Here is a 20,401-nt window from a genome sequence, read left to right on the forward strand (position 1 = left end):
CCAGTGATTATAATCATGCACTTACCCACCTTGAGTGGTCTAAAGAATTGATCAGTTAACACATATAAATTCATATAACAGTGCTGAGCATAGTAAGCTCTATACGTGTTCACCAGCATCAGAGTGTGAAGCACGGATTGTCACACTTCTGCTGGAAGTGCCTGAGTGTTGGTGGATTCAGAGATTTTAATAGAAGACAATTTGAAGGGAATACTGCAGAGCGCAAAAAAAGCTGGTGCAACATAAAAGTGTTAAGCAGTATTGAGAACCCAGTTTAAATTGGGGGTCATGGCTGGGCCTGGTGGCTCACGCCTGTAATTTCACCACTTTGGGAGGGCAAGACAGGCAGATCACCTGAGGTCAGGAGTTTGAGAACAGCCTCCAATATGGTAAAACCCTGTCTCTACTAAAAATACAAAAACATTAGCCAGGCATTGTGGCATGTGCCTGTAGTCCCAGCTACTCAAGAGGCTGAGATGGGAGAATTGCTTGAACCCTGGAGGCAGAGGTAGCAGTGAGCTAAGATTGCGGCACTGCACTCCAGCCTGGGCGACAGAGAGAGACTCGACCAAAAAAAAAAAAAAACGAAAAAGAAAAAAGAAAATAAATAAATAAATAAATTTGGGGTCACAAATATGTATTCCAGCCATCTTCAAGCTTCTCCTCGCTTCACCTGGTATAGATAGATGGGAAGAAGGCAGACAGTTGGGTCAACCCAACTAGAAGCTGTGAAGGAACAACAATGAGGTGGTGGAATTGAGAACCCTAACAATAGACAGACAGTCTGAAGTAAGAGAACATAGAGACTAAGCTAGATATGTTAACAAATGAAAAGGGCTTTATAAAGAGAGAGACTAGAGAGATGAAGGGTAGAAAAGGCGGGAAATTGGTATTCTGCAATTTTCTCAGGAAGAAGGATAGGATATAAGGAATTATGATAAACTGACTTCCATAACTCAAAGACACTGCAGACAACTTGAGGCCTTGCCTTCCCTGCACTGGACTGGAATACAACTGGGGAAAGGGCGGGGCCCATAGCAGGGAGAAGAATAAAGAGAATTGTGATGGAATTGGGTGGGGCAGGGCTTGAAGGCTATGGGTGTGGAGCCCCATAATCACTTGGTCCAGGACAGGCAGTAGGCGTCAGCGGGCGCCCTAAGGCTCCACGGCATGTGCCTGTACTGCTGGGACATCGAGCCTTCCCAAGTCAACCCTGTGAGTCTGCTGGGGCCTATAACCTCACCTCTGCCACTCTGTCCTGTGCCTTGAGCTCCAGGCCACTGTGGCCTTAGCCATGGTGCTTCTAACTCTTGTAAATATGGTTTGGTGCTGGGGGTTGGGAAATTCCAGGTGATGTAGACAGACTACATCCTGACTGCTGGACCCCTAAGCTCCACCCACTGTTTGCTTAGGGGTCAGGTACATCACCTGTATGTTGACTGCCCCATTGGCCTGCCCTAGGAGTGGAGTGGAAATTACACAAGTAGGGAGCAGGATGAAGTTCTCAATTGCCAGATGTGGAACAGATTGCTCTTGGGTCTTCTGGTTAAAAGATTGGATCAAAATGAGTGAAGGAGGAGTTATTTAAGGTACAATCAAGAAATACAGGAAGTGGTGAGAATCTCAAAAACTAACAGCCAAGCTCCCTGTGCTTCAGAAAACCATACAATCTCAATCACATCACCAATTACTCCCAGGCTTTGAAACCAGATTGAAGACTAGATTGCTCAATAGCACCACTGAAGTCCTATACAAGCAGAAACATGCATTTTTCAATTTCTCGTACATTCTTTCCCTCCCGAATGTATCTCCATACTCTGCCTTTTATCTGTAAGGTGGTTCACAGCTGGTTCTTTTTTATCATAATACTGTCTCCATCTTCCACCACAATTTTTATCTTAGATGTTTTTATTCTGAACTTGACTTTTTTTCTTTTTTCTTTTTGTTTTTTTAACCTGCCTCTTATAGTTGAAATGATTCATATAATACATAAATTTAAAAGTAGTATAGGCTTCCTATTATAATAATTAATTTACTGTTTTTAATGACTTTTTTGTGTGAATGTGTTTTAATTTTGCATATTATATAGGAAGGACCAAGACAACATCATCCTTCAGAGGTCACTGAGCGGCAGGTAATGTTTAAATAAAGAACTAGGTTCTGGTTGTTTAAACATTGTGCTTGTAACTTGTTCCTTTATGTAGTGGTCCCTAATATAATAGAACTTGTATTAAGTAGACACTTCAATATATTTCTTGGGACTCTGGGATCTAATGACTACTATTGAAATGGGTCTTAACTAGGCTAAACTAAATGGCTTATGTTATTTTTTAATGTAACATTTGATACATATACAAAAATAGATGTGGCAGATATAACTTATAAATTATAATATGCCTCCCATTTAACGATGAAAATATTAGGTATTTCTGAATCCAGCTAGGGAATGCTTTTCTATTCTACCTCCTAAGATCTCTCCCACAGGTAACCTCCATCTTGAATTTTAGTTACATCAATCTCTTCCTCTTCTTTAATAGTTGGTTACATAGGTGTCTCTATAAGTGCATTATTTGCTTTTGCTTGGTTTTGAACTTTATAAACATAAGATCACACAAAATTTAGTGTATGATTTACTCTTTTTTCTCAATATTATTTCCTAAGATTTATCTATATTGCTGTATATAGTTTTTTTATTTTCACTGCTGTTCAATATTTTGTCATGGAACATATCACAGTTCATTAATCCTTTCTATTGTTTATGGACATCGTGTTATTTTTACATTTTCCTAAAATGAATAGTACTACTGCAAACATTCTAGTACACATCTTCTTTCCCCATGCACAAGAATGCCATTTGATTATTTAGGCAGGAGTGCAATGGTTGAATCATAGGAAAAGCAAATTTTTTATTCTTAGAAAGTAGTGCCACATTGTTTTCAAAGCAATTGTTCAAGTTTATATTCTGTTAGCAGTGGATTTTTTAAAAAGTTGGTTTTCAAAGCAATTGTACCAATTGATACTTCACTGGAAGTGGATAAAAGAGTTATTGTTATTCATATCCTTTCTATTCTATTACTGTATTTCATTATCTTCAAAGCATTCGAGTTTGATCTCCTAGGTCTCTGCTACTTGTAGATGCCATACAATGGTGGCACAAAAAGCTATGTGTGTCATGCAACATTTCAAAGGAGTGAATAATTGTTTTCACATTTCTATAGAGAAAATTCCCTAGGTGTCTTTAATGAACATTATTTTTAAAGTAAAAGTAAGCACACTAATCCATGAGCCTGGATCTACTTAAATGTATGCAGTGGTAAGATGAGAATCAAGAATAGTCTTATTTGAAAACCCTACTGATGCTCCCATGTGGTTTTCTTCACCTATGAACGATACATTTGAACGAAAGAGATTTTTCTATGTAGTTATGTAAACCGTTTGCAGTGGTGGTGTTTACCTTTTTTATTGACACAAACCAAAAATATAATCAGAATGTTACCTTTATATGTTACAAAAAAGTATGATTTTTCTTTCATTTTAATTTTTCTAAAGCTTGCAAATAAACGTATTCAGAATATGCAAAACCTAAAGAAAGAGAAGAGGAGATTGAATAAAAGGTTTGCAAGGCCTTCTCCTATTCCAGAACCAGGACTCCTAGTAAGTATAGAGGTTTCACTGAAATTAACAGATCATTAAATGCAACTGATATCGTCATTTTAATTCATGTAATATTCACTATAAATTTTGTTTTTCCCTTTCTCTTTGAGAAATTTCTAATTTCAGTCTTAAAAGTCTTATCTCATCTATTATTTAAATATCCTCTTCTGTCATCTCCTGGAGGCGATATGGTTTCATGAAAAGAGGATTATCTTTGAAACCAGGTTGTTCTGGACTCCAGTTCTTGTTTTGCCATATGTTAGATGACTACATAAGGTTAATCACTAAATCTTTTGGCTATATATCTGAAAATTTATTGCCAAATTTAAGGTCACATTAGTTCTCTTATGTATTATCTCCTAGAAGTTTTGCAGTTGTGTATGTTACATTTAGGTCTATGATCCATAGCGAGTTAATGTTACTGAAAGGTGTCAGTGTCCAAATTATTATCATTATCATTTTCATGTAGATATCAAGTTCTAGTACCATTTGTTGAAAAGAGTATCTTTTCTCTATTGTATTGCCTTTGCTTCCTTATCAAAGATTTATTGACTATATATTTGTGTGGGTTTATTTCTGAGCTCCCTATTCTGTCTCATTGAATCCTGTTTTTCACCAATACCATACTGTCTCGAAAACTATAGATTTACAATAAGTCTAGAAATCAGGTAGTGTCAGTCCTCTTCTGTTTTTCTCCCTCAATGTTGTGTTGGCTTTTCTGGAACTTTTCCCTTTCAATATAAAATTTAGAATCAGTTTGTTGAAATCTACAAAGTAACTTGCTAGAATTTTTATTGGGATTGTGCTGGATCCAAAGGATCAGTTTGGAAATAACCGATATCTTAACAATATTGAGTCTTCCTATAAATTAACATAGAATTTCTCCTATTTATTTAGATCATCTTTTTTACCTGAGTTTTATAATTTTCCTCATCCAGATTTTATACATATTTTCTTGGATGCCTAAGTATTTTATTTTTTGTTGCTAATATAAATGGCAGGCTGTTTTTCACTTTGCATTCAAATTGTTCATTGCTGGCATAAAGGAAATCAATTGAATTTTCTGTATTAAACTTACATCCTGTAATCTTACTATAATTGTTTATTACTCCAAGAGTTTTTTTGTTTGTTTTTCATTGTTATTGTTGATTCTTTGAGATTTTCTACTTAGTCAGGTCATCTGTGAATGAAGACACAGAACAATTTATTTCTTTCTTCTCAAACTGTATAACATTTATTTCCTCTTCTTGTCTTACTGCATTAGCTATGTGTTCCATTATGATGTTGAACAGAAGTGAGAAGGTACATTTTTGCCTTTTTCCTAATGTTAACTAAAAAAAATCTGGTTTCTTGCCAGTAACTATAATGTGAGGTTTAGGTATTTTAGAGATGTTCCTTATGAAGTGAAAGACATCCCTCTCTACACCTAGTACTGAGAGCTTTTATCATAAATGGGTATGGGATTTTGTCAAATTCTTATTATGCATTGTTGATATGATCATATGATTTTTCTCCTTTAGCCTTTTGATGTGACGAATTTCATTAAATAATTTTTAGATGTTGAAACGGCCTTACATTCTCGGGATAAGTCTCAGATTGTATATAATTATTTTTACACATGTTTGGATCAATCTGCTAATATTTTGTTGAGAATTTTTACATCTATGTTCATGAGAGATATTGGTCTGTCATTTTCCTTTCTTTTAATATCTTTTTCTGGTTTTGGTATTAGGGTAATGCTCGACTTACAGAATGAGTCAAGAAGTATTCCCTCTGCTTCTATTTTCTGCAAGATATTGTAAAGAATTAGTAAAGTTTCTTTTTTAAATGTTTGGTAGAATTAATCAGTGAAACAATCTGAGTCTAGTATTTTCTATTTTGAAAGATTGGTAATTATTAATTAATTTTTTAAATAGATAATAACACTAGATTATCTATGTCTCATGTGAATTTTAGTAGATTGAATCCTTTTTAGATTTAGTCAGTTTTAACTAAGTTTTCAAGTTTATGAGCATAGAGCTGTTGGTTATATTCTTTTATTATTCTTTTAATGTTCATGGGATTGGCAGTTATGGTCTCTTATTTATGTTAGTAATTTGTGTCTTTTTTGGTTAGTCTGGCAAAAGTTTATCAATTTTACTAATATTTTCAAAGAATTATATTTTGGTTTCATTAATTTTCTCTATTGTATTCTGTTTTCAATTTCATAGATTTCTGCTCTAGTTTTTATGTCTTTTCTACTGCTTACTTTGGGTTTAATTTGCTCCTCTTTTTCTGGTTTCCTAAGGTGAAATCTTAGACTATTGAGTATAGATCTACTTCTTTTCTAATATATTAATTTAATGCTATAAAATTTCTCTAGGCATCACTTTCACTATATCCCATACATTTAAATAAATCATATTTTCATTTTCATTTTGTTCAGAATATTCTAAATTTCTTTTGAAACCTCTTCATCGATCTATGTGTTAGTTATAGGTATGTTCTTATTTTCCAAATATTTGGGGAATTTCCAGTTATCTTTCTTGTGATTGGTTTCTAGTTTAACTCCACTGTGGTCTGAGAACACACTTTGTATGATTTCTATCCTTTTAAATTTGTTAAAGTATATTTTAATGACATTGAATGTGATCTGTCTTGGTGAATGTTCCATGTGTCTGGAGAAAAATGTGTATTCTGCTGTTATTAAAGTAACTATCAATGTCAATTAAATCCAACTGACTGATGGTGCTGTTCAGTTCAAATACATTCTTACAGATTTTCTGCCTGCTAGATCTGTCAATTACTGTTAGGAGGAATTGACATTTCCAGCTATGATAGCAGATTTGTCTATTTCTTCTTGCACTTTTATCAGTTTTTGCCTCACATATTTTGACGTTCTGTTGTTAGGAACAAACACATTAAGGACTACTATGTAATTTTACCCCATTATTATTTTGTAATGTCCCTCTTTATCATTGATAATTTTTCTTGTTCTAAAGTCTGGTTTGTCTGAAATTAGTAATGCAACTTCAGCTTTCTGTTGATTATTGTTAGCAAGGTATATTTTTCTCCATCCCTTTGACACTATCTGCCCTTATAAAGTGAGTTTCTTGTAAACAACATACAGTTGTGTATTGTATTTTTATTAACTCTGACAGTCTTTGTCTTTAAGATCATTGACATCTGAAGTGATTATTGATATAGTTGAATTAGTATGTGCCTTATCTGTTACTGCCTTTTAGTTGTGGACCTGTTTTTACTTGCATTTATGCCATTTACTTTTCCGTTCTTCTTCTGCATTCTCTAGTTTTGAGAAATTTATATTATCCAATATTCTCTCCTGTCTTAGCATGTCGATTATACTTGCTTTATTTTATTTTTTAACTTTTTCAGTGGTTTCCTTTGCATTTGAACTATACATTTATAATTTGTTCAAGTTCACTTTCAAATAACACTATACTACTTTATGGGTAATGCAGTTACCTTATGACATAGTATTCCCATTCCCCTTTTCTTATTCTTCATAACATTATTGTCATTCACTTCTCCATAAAATATAAACAACACACACATTGTTGCAATTATTATTTTGAACAAATTATTATTTCTTAGCTCAGTTAAGAATAAGACAGATAAAATATTTTATTTTACCTTTTTTTTTTCATTTCTAATGTTCTTCCTTTCTTTATGTACATCCACGTTTCTGACTTACAACATTTTCCTTTTCTCTGAAAACTTCTTAACTATTGCTGTGTGGGCAAGCCTACTAGTAACAAATATTCCTTCTGTTTTTGTCTGAGGAAGTCTTTTGTTCTCTTTCACTTTGGAAGGATACTTGCACATGATACAGAATCCTAGGTTTCTGCTCTTTTTCTTTGAACACTTTAAATATTTTACTCCATTCTCTTATTGCTTGCATGATTTCTGTAAAGAAATCCCATGTAATTGTTGTTATTCATGTTCCTATTTAAGTAAGCTATCCTACCACTTCCCCCAGGTTCTTTCAAGATTTCATTTTTGTCTGATTTTTTTGCAGTTTAAATTTCATATGTCTAGATGTAGACATTTATCTGGTGTTTATCCTGCTTTGTGTCTTATGAATTTTCTGGATCTGTGGTTCGTTGCCTATCATTAACTTTAGAAGGTTCTCATCTACTATTATGTCAATATTTATTCTGTTTCTCCTCCTTCTCTTCCTTCCGTTCTTTCTTCTTCCTTCTTCTTTCTTCTTCCCCTTCCTCTTCATCCTCTTCCTCTTCCTCTCCTTCTTCTTCCTTCTTTTTTTTCCAATTATATATATTTATACTTTTTGTAATTGTTGCTCAGTTTTTGAATAATGTATTCCATTTTTTTATACTTTTTTCTCTTTACTGTTAGTTTGGAAAGTTTCTATTTACATATCTTTATGCGAATAGTTTTTTTTCCTCTGAGTTCAGTCTATTAATGAGCCCATCAATGTCATGCTTCATTTCCATTAAAATATTTTAGACTTTTAATGTTAGTTTGATTTCTTCTTAGATTTTCCATTTTGCCTTATATTACCTATCTTGTCTTGCATCATGTCCACTTCTTCTATTAGAACTTACCATATTTGTCATAATTATTTTAAGTTCCTAGTCTGATAATTCTAAAATATCTGCTATTATCTGAGTCTGGATCTGATTAGTGCTTACTTTTTCACTTCAGATTGTTTCTGCCCTTTAGTGTGTCTTGTCATTTTTTATTGAAAGCTGGATATGATGTATTGGGTAACAGAAACTAAGAAATATAAGCTTTTAGTGTAGGTTTTATGCTTATCTGACTAAGATTTAGGCTGCATTTTCTGTTTATTTGTAGCTGTGATATCAGACGGTAAAATTTCCCGATTCAGTTTTGTCTTCCTCCTTATTAAGAAAGAGTCTTATTAAGAAAGACTCTTAAGAAAGAGTCTTTCTAGGGACTCTTTGTTAAATAATATCTGAAGCTTGCAATTTTTTAAAGCTGGAATCCTCTGATATATACAGGAGACTAATTGATGTGTTGGTAAGTTGTAGGGGAAGAAGGGTTCCATAGCCTATGATTAGGATTCAGTCTTTAAGTGAGTCTGTATCTATAACTGCCCAATGGGTTCATTTTGCACACTACCCAGATAGAGCCAATTTATCAAGACAGGGGAATTGCAATAGAGAAAGAGTTCAATACACATAGAGCCAGCTAAACAGGACACTGGAGCTTTATTATTACTCAAATCAGCCTCTCTGAAAATTTGGAGGCTAAGCTTTCTCAAGGATAGTTTTGTGGGCAGGGGCCTATGAGAATGGGCTGCTGGTTGGTTGGGAATGAAACCACAGGGGTATGGAAAATGCCTCCTCATGAGGTGAGTCCACTTCTGGGTGGGGACCACAGGACTAGTTGAGCTAAGAGTCTTGGGTCCATGTGGGACCGCCTGGTCATCAGAAATGCAAAAGCCTGAAAAGATATGTGAAAAGGTTAATCCTAGTTTCTACAATAGTGAATAGGGGAAGTTGCAAATCTTGTGACCTCCAGAATAATGGCTGGTAATCACTTGACTATGCCTGCATCTTAGCAGAATTCAGGCCACTCTCATCCTCCTAACCTTGTGGCCTTTCATTAGTTTTACAAAAGTGCTTTAATTCTGGGGAAGGGCTATTGTTAAACTATAAACTAAATTTCTCCTATAGTTAGCTTTGTCCATGCCCTGGAATAACCAAGGGCAGCTGGGAGGTGAAAGGCAAGATGGAGTTGGTTACATCAGAAGTCTTTACTGTCATAATTTTTCACTGCAAGAGTAGTTTCCTATCCCTGGGATGTAAATTCCACAACTTCTTCTTTGCTATCAACCCCATTAGGTGAGATAGGAAAGCTATAGGGAACAGGAGTTGTGTATTTTCTTTCCCCTAAGTCACTTAGAATTTGGTAAAACCCAATTTATTTAGGCTCTGCTAAAATAGTTTCTCTTGAGAGCATGCTCTGGTAAAGAGAACAGAGAGCTCTGAGGTATTTTTAAATGATTACTTTTCCCCTTTCACTACTAGAAGCAAAAAAAGATTGTTCTCTGATCCTTACAGTGAGATCTAGTGAGGCTCCTGGAGGTAAAATTTAGGAAACTATGGGAGCTTCCCTAAGACTGTCCCCTCTACACACAGAGTTTTTAATTAAAGCTCATGCATACTGAGCCTCTAGCCATCCATCAGATAAAGTTGACATGTTCCCACTGGTATTGGCCTTAGCAGAAGGCTTCTGTTCTTGGCAAGCTCTGATTCTCCACATCCACTTGTCTGTCTCTCTGGTTTTCAGGGCAGTAGCTTGCCCTGTGCCCTCACTTCTCTGATGAATGTAACAAGATTAATTGCTTTTCAGTTTGTTCTGCTTTTTCTTATTGTAAGGATGGAAGGAACAATTTGCAAGTTCTTTGTATGTCAGACTGGAAAGATCCACTTAAATTTCTTTGATCAAAATTGTTTTACTGGCCACCCCAGCTGCAAATAAATTTAGAGATGTGAAAAATTAAACTGACTTCCTTGCTGCCCTGAAGAGAATAGAGGTACCATTAGTATGGAAGACAGTATTTTCCTTCCTTTTTTAGACTGTGAGGATTATCTTTCTGTAACTTCCTCCTTTCTGAGACCTTGGAGTAAATTCATATTATGAGTAAAAGTTCAACCCATTGGCTTTGTTTACCATTTGTTTTTGCATAATGAAGGGAACTTACACATTGCCATACAGAAACCCAGGACCATCAACTATACAGTTATTGTTTTGCCTTAACTATCAACAAAGCTCCTCCCTTGCTGATATACCAGTGTTTATAACCCCAACCCCATAATCTTTGTCTCTCTTTTAAGCATTAAAATATGCCTATGTACAAGAGAATGGCATGAACCCGGGAGGCGGAGCTGGCAGTGAGCCAAGATAGCACTACTGCACTCCAGCCTAGGCGACAGAGCAAGACTCCATCTCAGAAAAAAAATAAAAAATATATATATATATACATATGCCTATGCAACATATACTTTCCCCTTCCAAGTTATCTCTTAGTATAAAGTATCATAATTTGAGACATAGGAAAGAAAAGAGAATTATTCCTGAGTCTACCTTTCTATAGTGCAAGACCATCGCCACCATTTCTGAACCCTGTACCTCTTGATTCATTTACACACAGTTATTTTGGTTACTCTTTCTATCCCTTTGTCATTTCAATATCTAGTACCATCAATCTTGTTTTCTTCCATGACTTGGCCCTTAACAAACAATCTAAGGTTTTTAATTTCAAAAGCTCCCCTTTTTAACTAAAATTAGAACTATCATTTGATCCAACAACCCCACTACTGGGTATCTACCCCGAGGAAAATAAGTTGTTATATTAAAAAGATACTTACACACGCATGTTTATAGAAGTGCAGTTTGCAATTGCAAAAATGTGGAATGAGGCTAAATGCACATCAAACAACCAGTGGATAAAGAAAATCTGGTATATGGATAAAATGGAACAGCCATAAAATGGAACAAAATAATGGCATTCGCAGCAACCTGGATGAAGTTGGAGACCATTATTCTAAGTGAAGAAACTCAGGAATGGAAAATAAAATATCATGTGTTATTGATACAGGAGTTAAGAAGAAATTACTTAGGCAGATAGTGAGGGTATGGAAGTCCTTGTTAAGGTTTTCCCTTTAATGAAAAGCAGCTCCAAATCATTTTCCTTCTAACAAAGGGCAGCCTATAAAATTGAGCTACAGACATAGATGCTGACCGCTGTGCCAATCATGTTCAAAATGACAGCTCCATCTTCCCTTCTCTGCCAGCCACGTGTATAGTAAGAAGCAGAGAAGATGGCAATGGCCAAGGGGAAAGTTCAGCTGCATAATAAGATTAGAGTGAAGTGGCCAGCCTTCCCTGCATGCTATGTAAACATCATACCTGAGTGAACCAATCTGTGAGCCCTATGTAAATCAGACGCCTCCTCAAGCCTGACTATAAAATCTATCGCCTCCACCACCAGCCTGTCTTTCCTCTCAGGAATCTCCTCTCTCTCACTAGAGAGAGAGCTGTTTTCCGGTCTCTTTCTTCCTCCTATTAAACCTCCACTCCTAAATTCCTCATGTGTGTCCATGTCCTAAATATTCTTGGTATGAGACAACGAACCCTGGGTATCTACCACAGACAACGTAGCTGCCTCATTCTCACCTACAAGTGGGAGCTAAGCCATGAGGTCGCGAAGGCGTAAGAATGAATGGACTTTCGAGACACACGGGGAAGCAAGGGAGGAAAGTGAGGGCTAAAAGACTATACATTGGGTATAGTGTATATTGGTCTGTTGATGGGTGCAGCAAAATCTCGGAAATCACCACTAAAAAACTTATGAATATAACCAAAACCACCTGTTCCCCCAAAAACAATTTAAATAAAATAAGTTGCTATAAACTGAAAAAAGCTCCCCCTTTTTTTCTTGAAGTCCCAGATGTTTTTTAAAGAAATGTCTACAAAACTGTTCTTTACCATTCATCCCACCAACTCATCTGAGGTTTCAGAGACAACTGAAATGTTTCACAAATAAGTAAGAATATGCAAAATAAGATATATTAAATATGAAAATCCTAAGTTTGTTCTGGTACTTATGGTTTCATTTGCATTAATACAAAAATTCTGGAATTGTCTTCAGAACATCTAGATAATTTTTACTAATGGTATTAGGCAATTATAAAGGCTCTGACAACTCATAAAAGAGAAAGTATACCTTTCTTCCAAGAAAAAACACTGAGGAGCTCAAAGTTCCAAAAAACTATACTAAAAGGCTTCTCTTCACTTTTCAAAGAATAGCAATAACAAGGAGTTACTGTGACAACCCTATTCTAGTTTTTCTTCTATATATTGACCAAGATGTACAGTATCTCCCATTTAAGCTCAGGCATTCAGTGCTTCTCAAATATGGTCAAAAACAGTTATTTTAATTTTGTTTCATTTCATTTTAATTTTCAAATCATTGTGGATTGATAATTTTTAAGATAGACAATTGCTCATAATGTCATCACAGTATCAAATTATTACAAATGAATATAAATGTTTACTCTCAATTTCTCTATTAATCTTGTCTCAAAGTGATAACGAATATGACACACCAGAAACCATACCACAGAGTAACACTGCTTTAATCTTTGTTGATTCTTCTCATTTTACCTTTTCATCTCTTATACATTTTGCAATTTGCTTTGTTATAAGCAGTATTCCTACTAATGCCCTCTTCTCATTTTTTTCTGCTTAGATCGATCTTTAAGAAAAAAATGCAATAACAGTTTTTGTACAATTTAAATGTTTTGGGACAAAACAAAAGTCTGAATTCCTACAAATAAGTACTTTATTTGACAAATAACTTGTGCCCAGTACAACAGAGGACGTGCGATGAAGTTAGAACACAGTTGTTAAAAGAAGTTTGAAAAAATATTTTTGTTTTTATTTTTGTCTGTAAACTTCTTTTTTTTTTTTCTTTTGAGACACAGTCTCCCTCTGTCGGCCAGGCTGGGGTGCAGTGACACAATCTCTGCTCACTGCAACCTCCGCCTCCCGGGCTCAAGCAATTCACCTGCCTCAGCCTTCCAAGTAGCTGGGATTACAGACATGTGCCACCATGCCTGGCTAATTTTTGTATTTTTAGTAGAGATGGGGTTTCACCATGTTGGCCAGGCTGGTCTCAAACTCTTGGCCTCAGGTAATCCTCCCGTCTCGGCCTCCCAAAATGTGGGGATTACAGGCATAAGCCACCATGCCTGGCCAACTTTTATATAATAAAACCTTTTAAAAATTATATTGTTAAGTATATGTATTTATGAATGTTAAAATTATCCTTAAATATTATTTTAAGGTTAAATTTCTGCCAATATTGATGTAGACAATTTTTTCATTTTTCTTGTCTTTTATTTGTCCCTGTTGCTCCCTTTATTCTGGGTCATTTTCAGACATAAACACACTCAACAGATGCATAAAATATGCTGGTTAGTCACTCACAGAACATAAGACTTGGAAAATAAAAGCCTTATTTAACATCTCTATCACATCTATTATGTATAGGAATGACTTTGACCTTTCTCAAAACTGATATCCGGGATTTCTACAAATTCTTTCTGCTTGCGGTATTTGTTGTATGACTTATAGAGAATTGTTTTATATCATATCCATCTTCAGATATGATTTATTTGATGATAATTTTTTTTGTATCTGGCTTCTATCTGAATGTGACCTTACTTAGGTTAAAATAGCATTCCTAACTATTAATGATTATTTTTTACAATACTTCTTGTATGAAATAGGTTTTCCATGAGACCATTTCCAAATAATTTATAGTATATATAATCTTTCCTTATATAAATTTTAATAAAATTTCTTATTCTTTGTGTATTTTAATCTTGTCTAGTGGTCATCTTGATAAAGCAGGAGTCTATTTGAAGGAAACCACGCTCCAGACCGAAATATGTGGATTGCGAACATCAAGTGACATATCATGAATTGATCATCCACAAAATAAATGCAATACTCCACCATTTCAGGAAAATAAACACACTGCAAGTATTTAATATCCAAGCTACAGGCTCTAGAATTTTATTAAATGCCATCTCTCACTACCATATTTTTCTTTCCTGTGGTAAACTTGAAATTTGCTGCTTTTCAACAAATAATAATGAGTATGTATAGGTAGGCTTTTGAAAAATATTATTCTCATGTTTAAATTTTTGCAAATGTTTTATGACATATTTAGATGTTCAGAAGTATGTTTTAATAATAGAACACTAGATTTCCTCTGCTGTATATTTATAATGACCTCCATTTAAACAAAATATTTAAATACTTTAAACAGTCCTAGGAGACTGTTATTATAACTAACTCCTATATTATGTGTTGCTATTGCAGATAAGCCATAGTGTAATTAAAATGTTCATTTAAGGTAAAATTTGAATACTGAATTAAAATTTTACTTTTATGTATGAAATAAATTAAAATTATTGCTGACTCTCTAAAACCCGTTCTTAACTATAATACTTAAGTAATTTCTAATATGTAGATTGAATTATCACAATTATTTTATAAATTAAAAGATTACAAACTATTGGATTCACATGAACATTATATTTGGTAACCGATTTGCAATCTCTAAAATGCAATTTAAAGTGAGGTACAGGGAATTCTACTATTGGAAATGATGGGAGTACTATAATTATGCTTCCACAATAAGCAATTAGAAGATAGGACAAAATATTGAAAACAATGGTTTCCCAGAAATGGAACAAAAGTGAGGACTGTGACTTCTGAGACAAGAGAAATAAATGAGAGGAATCCTATAATTATCCATTTACTGCCTGGAGGAGCATTCCAGATTCTTGTCCAGGGAAAAGGATTATAAGTAGAGCACAGCAGTTATCCTGAGTTGAAGGTGAGTTGATGAACAGAAATAAAAATTCAGGGAGTCTGGGGAAGCTGGAAGTTGTAGGGAAGGGTTCCACAGTAAGAACTATGGAAAGAACGTTGTAGACGTGCATATTGCTCATGTTGAGTCTTTGCTCATTGATAAGCTGCATGTGCACTGAATGAAACTGAAAAAGGTCACATCTTTTTATTCTTTCTTTTCTCCACAGTGCTAGGTAGTAAAGAACTAGGTAGCGATAAACTAAACAATCCTCAGCATTCACACCTCCAGAGGTAGACACTTGAATTTTGGCCAGAGGCATGGAGAGTCCTTGTTGTTCAAACAGGGCATTTAGTAGAGAGGCCATAAGAGTCATGTCTTAGTAGTAGTGGTAAATTACCTGTAGCATAAAGATGACTCTAGGCCTAGCCTAAGGATGCTTAAAAACTAGTTTGAAAAAATCAGACTTATCTGCAAGTAACTGCCCACCAGAACAAAGACTACAAAATCCAGGTATTTAACATACACAATGTCTAGTATCCAACAATAAATTTCTAGGCATGCCAAAAAGCAGGAAAACAAAATACATGATTGGGAGAAGATAAAATCAATAGAAACAGACACAGAAATGAAAAAAAAGTAGAATTAGAAAAAATTAACTTAAACATATATTACGAATATGTTAACTATGCTCAGTAATTAAAAAAAAAACATGAACACAAAGAGAGGAATGAAAGATATTAAAAAAAGGTAAATGGAACTTTTAAAAATGCCAAAAATTCAAAAATTCACTAAATTAAATTAACAGTATATTAAATACAAATAAAGAAGTCACTAAAATTGAATATATAATACATATAGCCAGAAAAATCCAAGCTGAAGCAAAGATAAAAGAGTGGGAAAATGATTAGTGCTTCACTGACTTGTGAGACCGTATCAACTGGTCTAACATATGAATAACTGGGTATGTCAGAATGAGTTGGGATAAGAATTTTAAAAACATTTTGTATGAGTCTGTTCTCACACTGCCGATAAAGATATAGCTGAGTCTGGGTAATTTATAAAGAAAAGAGGTTTAATGGACTCACAGTTCCACATGGCTGGGGAGGCCTCACAATCATGGTGGAAGATGAAGAAAGAGTAAAGGGACTTCTTACGTGGTGGTGGTGGGTAAGGGAGAGCTTGTGCAGAGGAACTCCCATTTATAAAACCATCAGGTCTCATGAGACTTATTCACCACACTGAGAACAGCACAGGAAAGACTCCCCTCCATGGTTCAATTATCTCCCACTAGGGCCCTCCCATAATATGTGGGAATTACGGGAGCTACAATTCAAGATGAGATTGGGATGGGGTCACAAACTATATCATTCTGCCCCTGGTCCCTCCCAAATCTTATGTCCTCACATTTCAAAACAAATTACACCTTCCTAACAGTCCCCAAAAGTCTTAACTCATTTCACTATTAACCCAAAAGTCCACAGTCCAAAGTTTCATCTTAGACATGGCAAATCCCTTCTGCCTAGGAGCCTGTAAAATCAAAAGCAATTTAGTTAATTTCTAGATACAATGAGGGTATAGGCATTGGGAAAGTACAGCCATTCCAAATAGAAGAAATTGGACAAAACAAAGGGGCTGAAAGTTCAATGCAAGTCTGAAATCCAGAGCGGAAGTCAAATCTTAAAGCTCCAAAATGATCTTCATTGACTCCATGTCTCACATCCAGGTCACGCTGATGCAAGAGGTGGGTTCCGATGGTCTTAGGCAGCTCCTCCCCTGTGGCTTTGCAGGGTACAGCCCCCTGCTGGCTGCTTTCACGAGGGGGCATTGTCTGCAGCTTTTTCAGCTGCATGGTGAAAGCTGTCGATGGATCTACCATTCTGGGGCCTGCAGGATGGTGGCCCTCTTCTAACAGCTCCACTAGGTAGTACCCCAGTGGGGACACTGTGGGTGCTTGCATCCCACATTTCCCTTCCTCACTGCCCTAGCAGAGGTTCTCCATGAGGGCTCCATCCCTGCAGCACCCCTCTGTCTGGACCTCTCGGTATTTCCATACATTTTCTGAAATCTAGGCAGAGGTTCCCAAACCTGAATTCTTGACTTCTGTGCACCCACAGGCCCAATACCACATGTAACCCACCAAGGCTTGGGGCTTGCACTCTCTGAAGCAATGACCTGAGCTCTATGTTGGCCCCTTTAAGCCACATCTGGAACACAAAGCACCAAATCCTGAGACTGCACGAAGCAGCAAGGCCCTGGACCTGGCCCACAAAACCATTTTTTTCTCCTAGGTCTCCTGGCTTGCGATAGGTAGGGCTGCTGTGAAGACCTCTAACATATCCTGGAGACATGTTTCCCATTGCCTTGGCAATTAACATTTGGCTCCTCATTACCTATGTAAATTTCTCCAGCCGGCTCAAATTTCCCCTCAGAAAATGGTATTTTCTTTTCTATCTCATTGTCAGGCTGCAAGTTTTCCAAACTCTTATGCTCTGCTTCTTCTTGAATGCTTTGCCACTTAGAAATTTCTTCTACTCAATACTCTAAATCATCTCTCTCAAATTCAAATTTCCACAGATCTCTAGGGCAGGGGCACAATGCCACAAGTCTCTTTGCATAGCAAGAGTGAGCTTTACTCTAGTTCTCAACAAGTTCCTTATTTCCATCTGAGACCACCTCAGCCTAGACCTTATTGTCCATATCAACATCAGCATTTTGGTCAAAGCCATTCCACAAGTCTCTAGGAAGTTCCAAACTTTCCACATCTTCCTGTCTTCTTCTGAGCCCTCCAAACTGTTCCAACTTCTGCCTGTTATCCAGTTCCAAAGTCACTTTTACATTTTCAGGTCCCTATACAGCAGTACTCCACTCAACCAGTACCAATTTACTGTATTAGTCTGTTCTCACATTGCTAATAAAGACATACCTGAGACTGGGTAATTTATAGAGAAAAGAGGTTTAATGGACTCACAGTTTCACATGGCCGGAAAGGCCTCACAATCATGGCAGAGATGAAGGAAGAGAAAAGGAACTTCTTTTTTTCTTTTTTGAGATGGAGTCTCGCTGCATTGCCCAGGCTGGAATACAATGGCGCCATCTCAGCTAACTGCAATCTGCCTTCCGGGTTCAAGTAATTCTTGTGCCTCAGCCTCCCAAGTAGCTGGGACTATGGGCATGTGCCACCATGCCTGTCTAATTTTTGTATTTTTTTTTTTTTTTTTTTAGTAGAGATGGGGTTTCACCATGTTGGCCAGGCTGGTCTCGAACACCTGACCTCCAGTAATCCACCCATCTTGGCCTCCCAAGTGGTTACAAGTGTAAGCCACCTCCCATGGTGGTTACAAGTGTAAGCCAGCCACCTCCCATGGTGGTTACAAGTGTAAGCCACCATGCCTGGCCCTACAAAGGGACTTCTTACATGGTGGCAGGCAAGAGATAGCTTGTGCAAGGGAACTCCCATTTGTAAAACCATCAGATCTCCTGAGACTTATTCACTACCATGAGAACAGCACAGGAAAGACCCGCCCCCATGACTCAATTACCTCCCACCAGCTTCCGTCCATGACATGTGGGAATTATGGGAGCTACATTTCAAGATGAGATTTGGGTGGAGTCACAGCCAAAACATATCACATTTCTTTTTTTTTTTTTTTTTAAAGTTTAATAATAGGTTTATTAACTGAATTTCAATAGTTTTTTAAAAGTGTTTTTGGTTTGTGTATATATACATATACAAATACAACATTTACAATAAATAAAATACTTGAAATTCTCTTTTGTGTCTCCTAGTAGCTTCCTACTCAACTATTTATAATCTCATTAATTAAAAAGTTATAATTTTAGATAAAAATTCTAGTCAAACTTTTACAGATATTATCTCACTAATTTTCAGACTTTTGCCAAAGTGTGCACAATGGCTTTTTGTTATTAAAGAACAGATTAGTTTTGAAGAAGGCAAAAATTTCAGTTTTCTGAAGACAGCATGTTATTTTTTTTTTTTTCAAATAGTAAAGTACTGCATTTTATTAATTGAGCCACCATCCAATAACCTCCATTACAAGTTTTAACTAAAAATGAATAGAAGCTGTAAGGCCTAAGCAGAATCTCCTACTTCTTCCTGAATCTAAACCTTGGGATCTTAGTACCTTCTAGAAGGATGCATAGAGGAAAGATAACAAAATTGATAGAGACAGGAGACAGCCAGAGGTCCCTGGTGAAACCCTGCCTTCAAACCTAAAACAGCCTGAAGGCTGAAAAACTGTACTGCTGGTCCCAGATGAAGCCTACTATTTCCCGACTGATTCTTTCTTTTTTTTTTTTTTTTTTTTTTCAGAGTAAAGGATTGTCCTTTAGATGGATAAATGTTAGATATAAAAAACTTCATTATCCTTATTTTTTTTTTCATTTTTACTACACAGAGTGGTGAAACAATATTATGACTTGGCACCCATCTGTAGACCAACACTGGAAAACTAGTGCCTTATAACTGATATTCTTTTTTTTATTATTAGTATTATTTTTTATTTATGAAGTATTTATTGATCATTCTTGGGTGTTTCTCGGAGAGGGGGATATGGCAGGGTCATAGGATAATAGTGGAGAGAAGGTCAAACATATCACATTTCTAAAACATTTCCAAATTTGATGAAAATGAAACCCACAGATCCAAAATGCCGTAAAGAACACTAAGCAAAACAAAGAATAAACCTGCTCAAATTACCTTGTCATAAAATTTCTCAAAAATATTGAAAAGAGAAAAGAAAGCAGCAGGGGAGGGGCCACCTTAAATGCCAAGAAACAAAGTGATAAAATATGAATCCCTCTCTGGCTGCCCATGAATCATGGCTGATGTCTTTTGCACTGACGTCCTCAGAGGAAGTGTCCTTCCAGATTTGGGAGCTTGTCCATGGAAATTGACTGGATTTCCATGATGTGCCCTGCAGACACTGATGTAGCTCTGTCCATTACTGTCTCATAGATCTCAGCCTTACAGGTGGACAGAACATGAGTTACCATACAAGCAGCTGCAACTACTTGAGTCTTATTGGAGGTGAGGAAGCTGAAGTATGGGTAGGGCCAGTATTTTTTGTTTTTTTCCTTTTATTTCTAGCTGACACATAATTGTACATATTTATAGAATACAGAGTGGTATTTTGATACATGTGCAAAATACGTATTTTCCATATTCTTGATTCTGTGGCATCTAGGACTTTGTAGAGCCAGGGAGGGATTGCCTTTTACAGGGTTACTTCTTAGAGACAGTAAACAATTTGCTTGTGAGCAAGCTTTGATATTCAAGCAACCAATCCTGAGTCCACACTCTCACCCACCTCCTTTTATCAAGCTCCTGCAATCTAGGACACTGTCCCT

At 36.1% G+C, this 20,401-nt stretch overlaps 1 protein-coding gene and 1 long non-coding RNA gene across 3 annotated transcripts in view; one reads left to right on the top strand and one right to left on the bottom strand.

The window, feature by feature from the left end:
- LOC129048663 (uncharacterized) overlaps positions 1-20,401 on the bottom strand; it is a 60,041-nt gene that overhangs the window by 26,886 nt on the left and 12,754 nt on the right. The window lies entirely within an intron of this gene.
- Positions 629-14,211, top strand: CCDC179 (coiled-coil domain containing 179). 2 transcript variants are annotated; one of them, XM_024255690.2, is made up of 5 exons: positions 1,055-1,215; positions 2,090-2,134; positions 3,550-3,654; positions 12,092-12,193; positions 14,045-14,211. In XM_024255690.2, exons 1-4 carry the CDS (start codon positions 1,171-1,173, stop codon positions 12,191-12,193), a joined length of 297 nt encoding a protein of 98 aa, XP_024111458.1. In that variant the 5' UTR covers positions 1,055-1,170; the 3' UTR covers positions 14,045-14,211. The 2 variants fall into 2 exon arrangements, with proteins under 2 accessions (XP_009244795.1, XP_024111458.1); XM_009246520.3 differs by lacking the exon at positions 12,092-12,193 and having other exon boundaries at positions 629-1,215.

Source organism: Pongo abelii, chromosome 9 (assembly GCF_028885655.2).
Source record: "Pongo abelii isolate AG06213 chromosome 9, NHGRI_mPonAbe1-v2.0_pri, whole genome shotgun sequence".
Taxonomy (NCBI): Eukaryota; Metazoa; Chordata; class Mammalia; order Primates; family Hominidae; genus Pongo; species Pongo abelii.

Excerpts from the sequence above, each read along its gene's own strand:
- CCDC179 (XM_024255690.2), top strand. The coding sequence starts at position 1,171 with ATGTGCCTGTACTGCTGGGACATCGAGCCTTCCCAAGTCAACCCT. Across the intron at positions 2,135-3,549 it reads CAGAGGTCACTGAGCGGCAG|CTTGCAAATAAACGTATTCA; the intron begins GTAATGTTTAAA and ends ATTTTTCTAAAG. Across the intron at positions 3,655-12,091 it reads TTCCAGAACCAGGACTCCTA|TCCCAGATGTTTTTTAAAGA; the intron begins GTAAGTATAGAG and ends TTTTTCTTGAAG.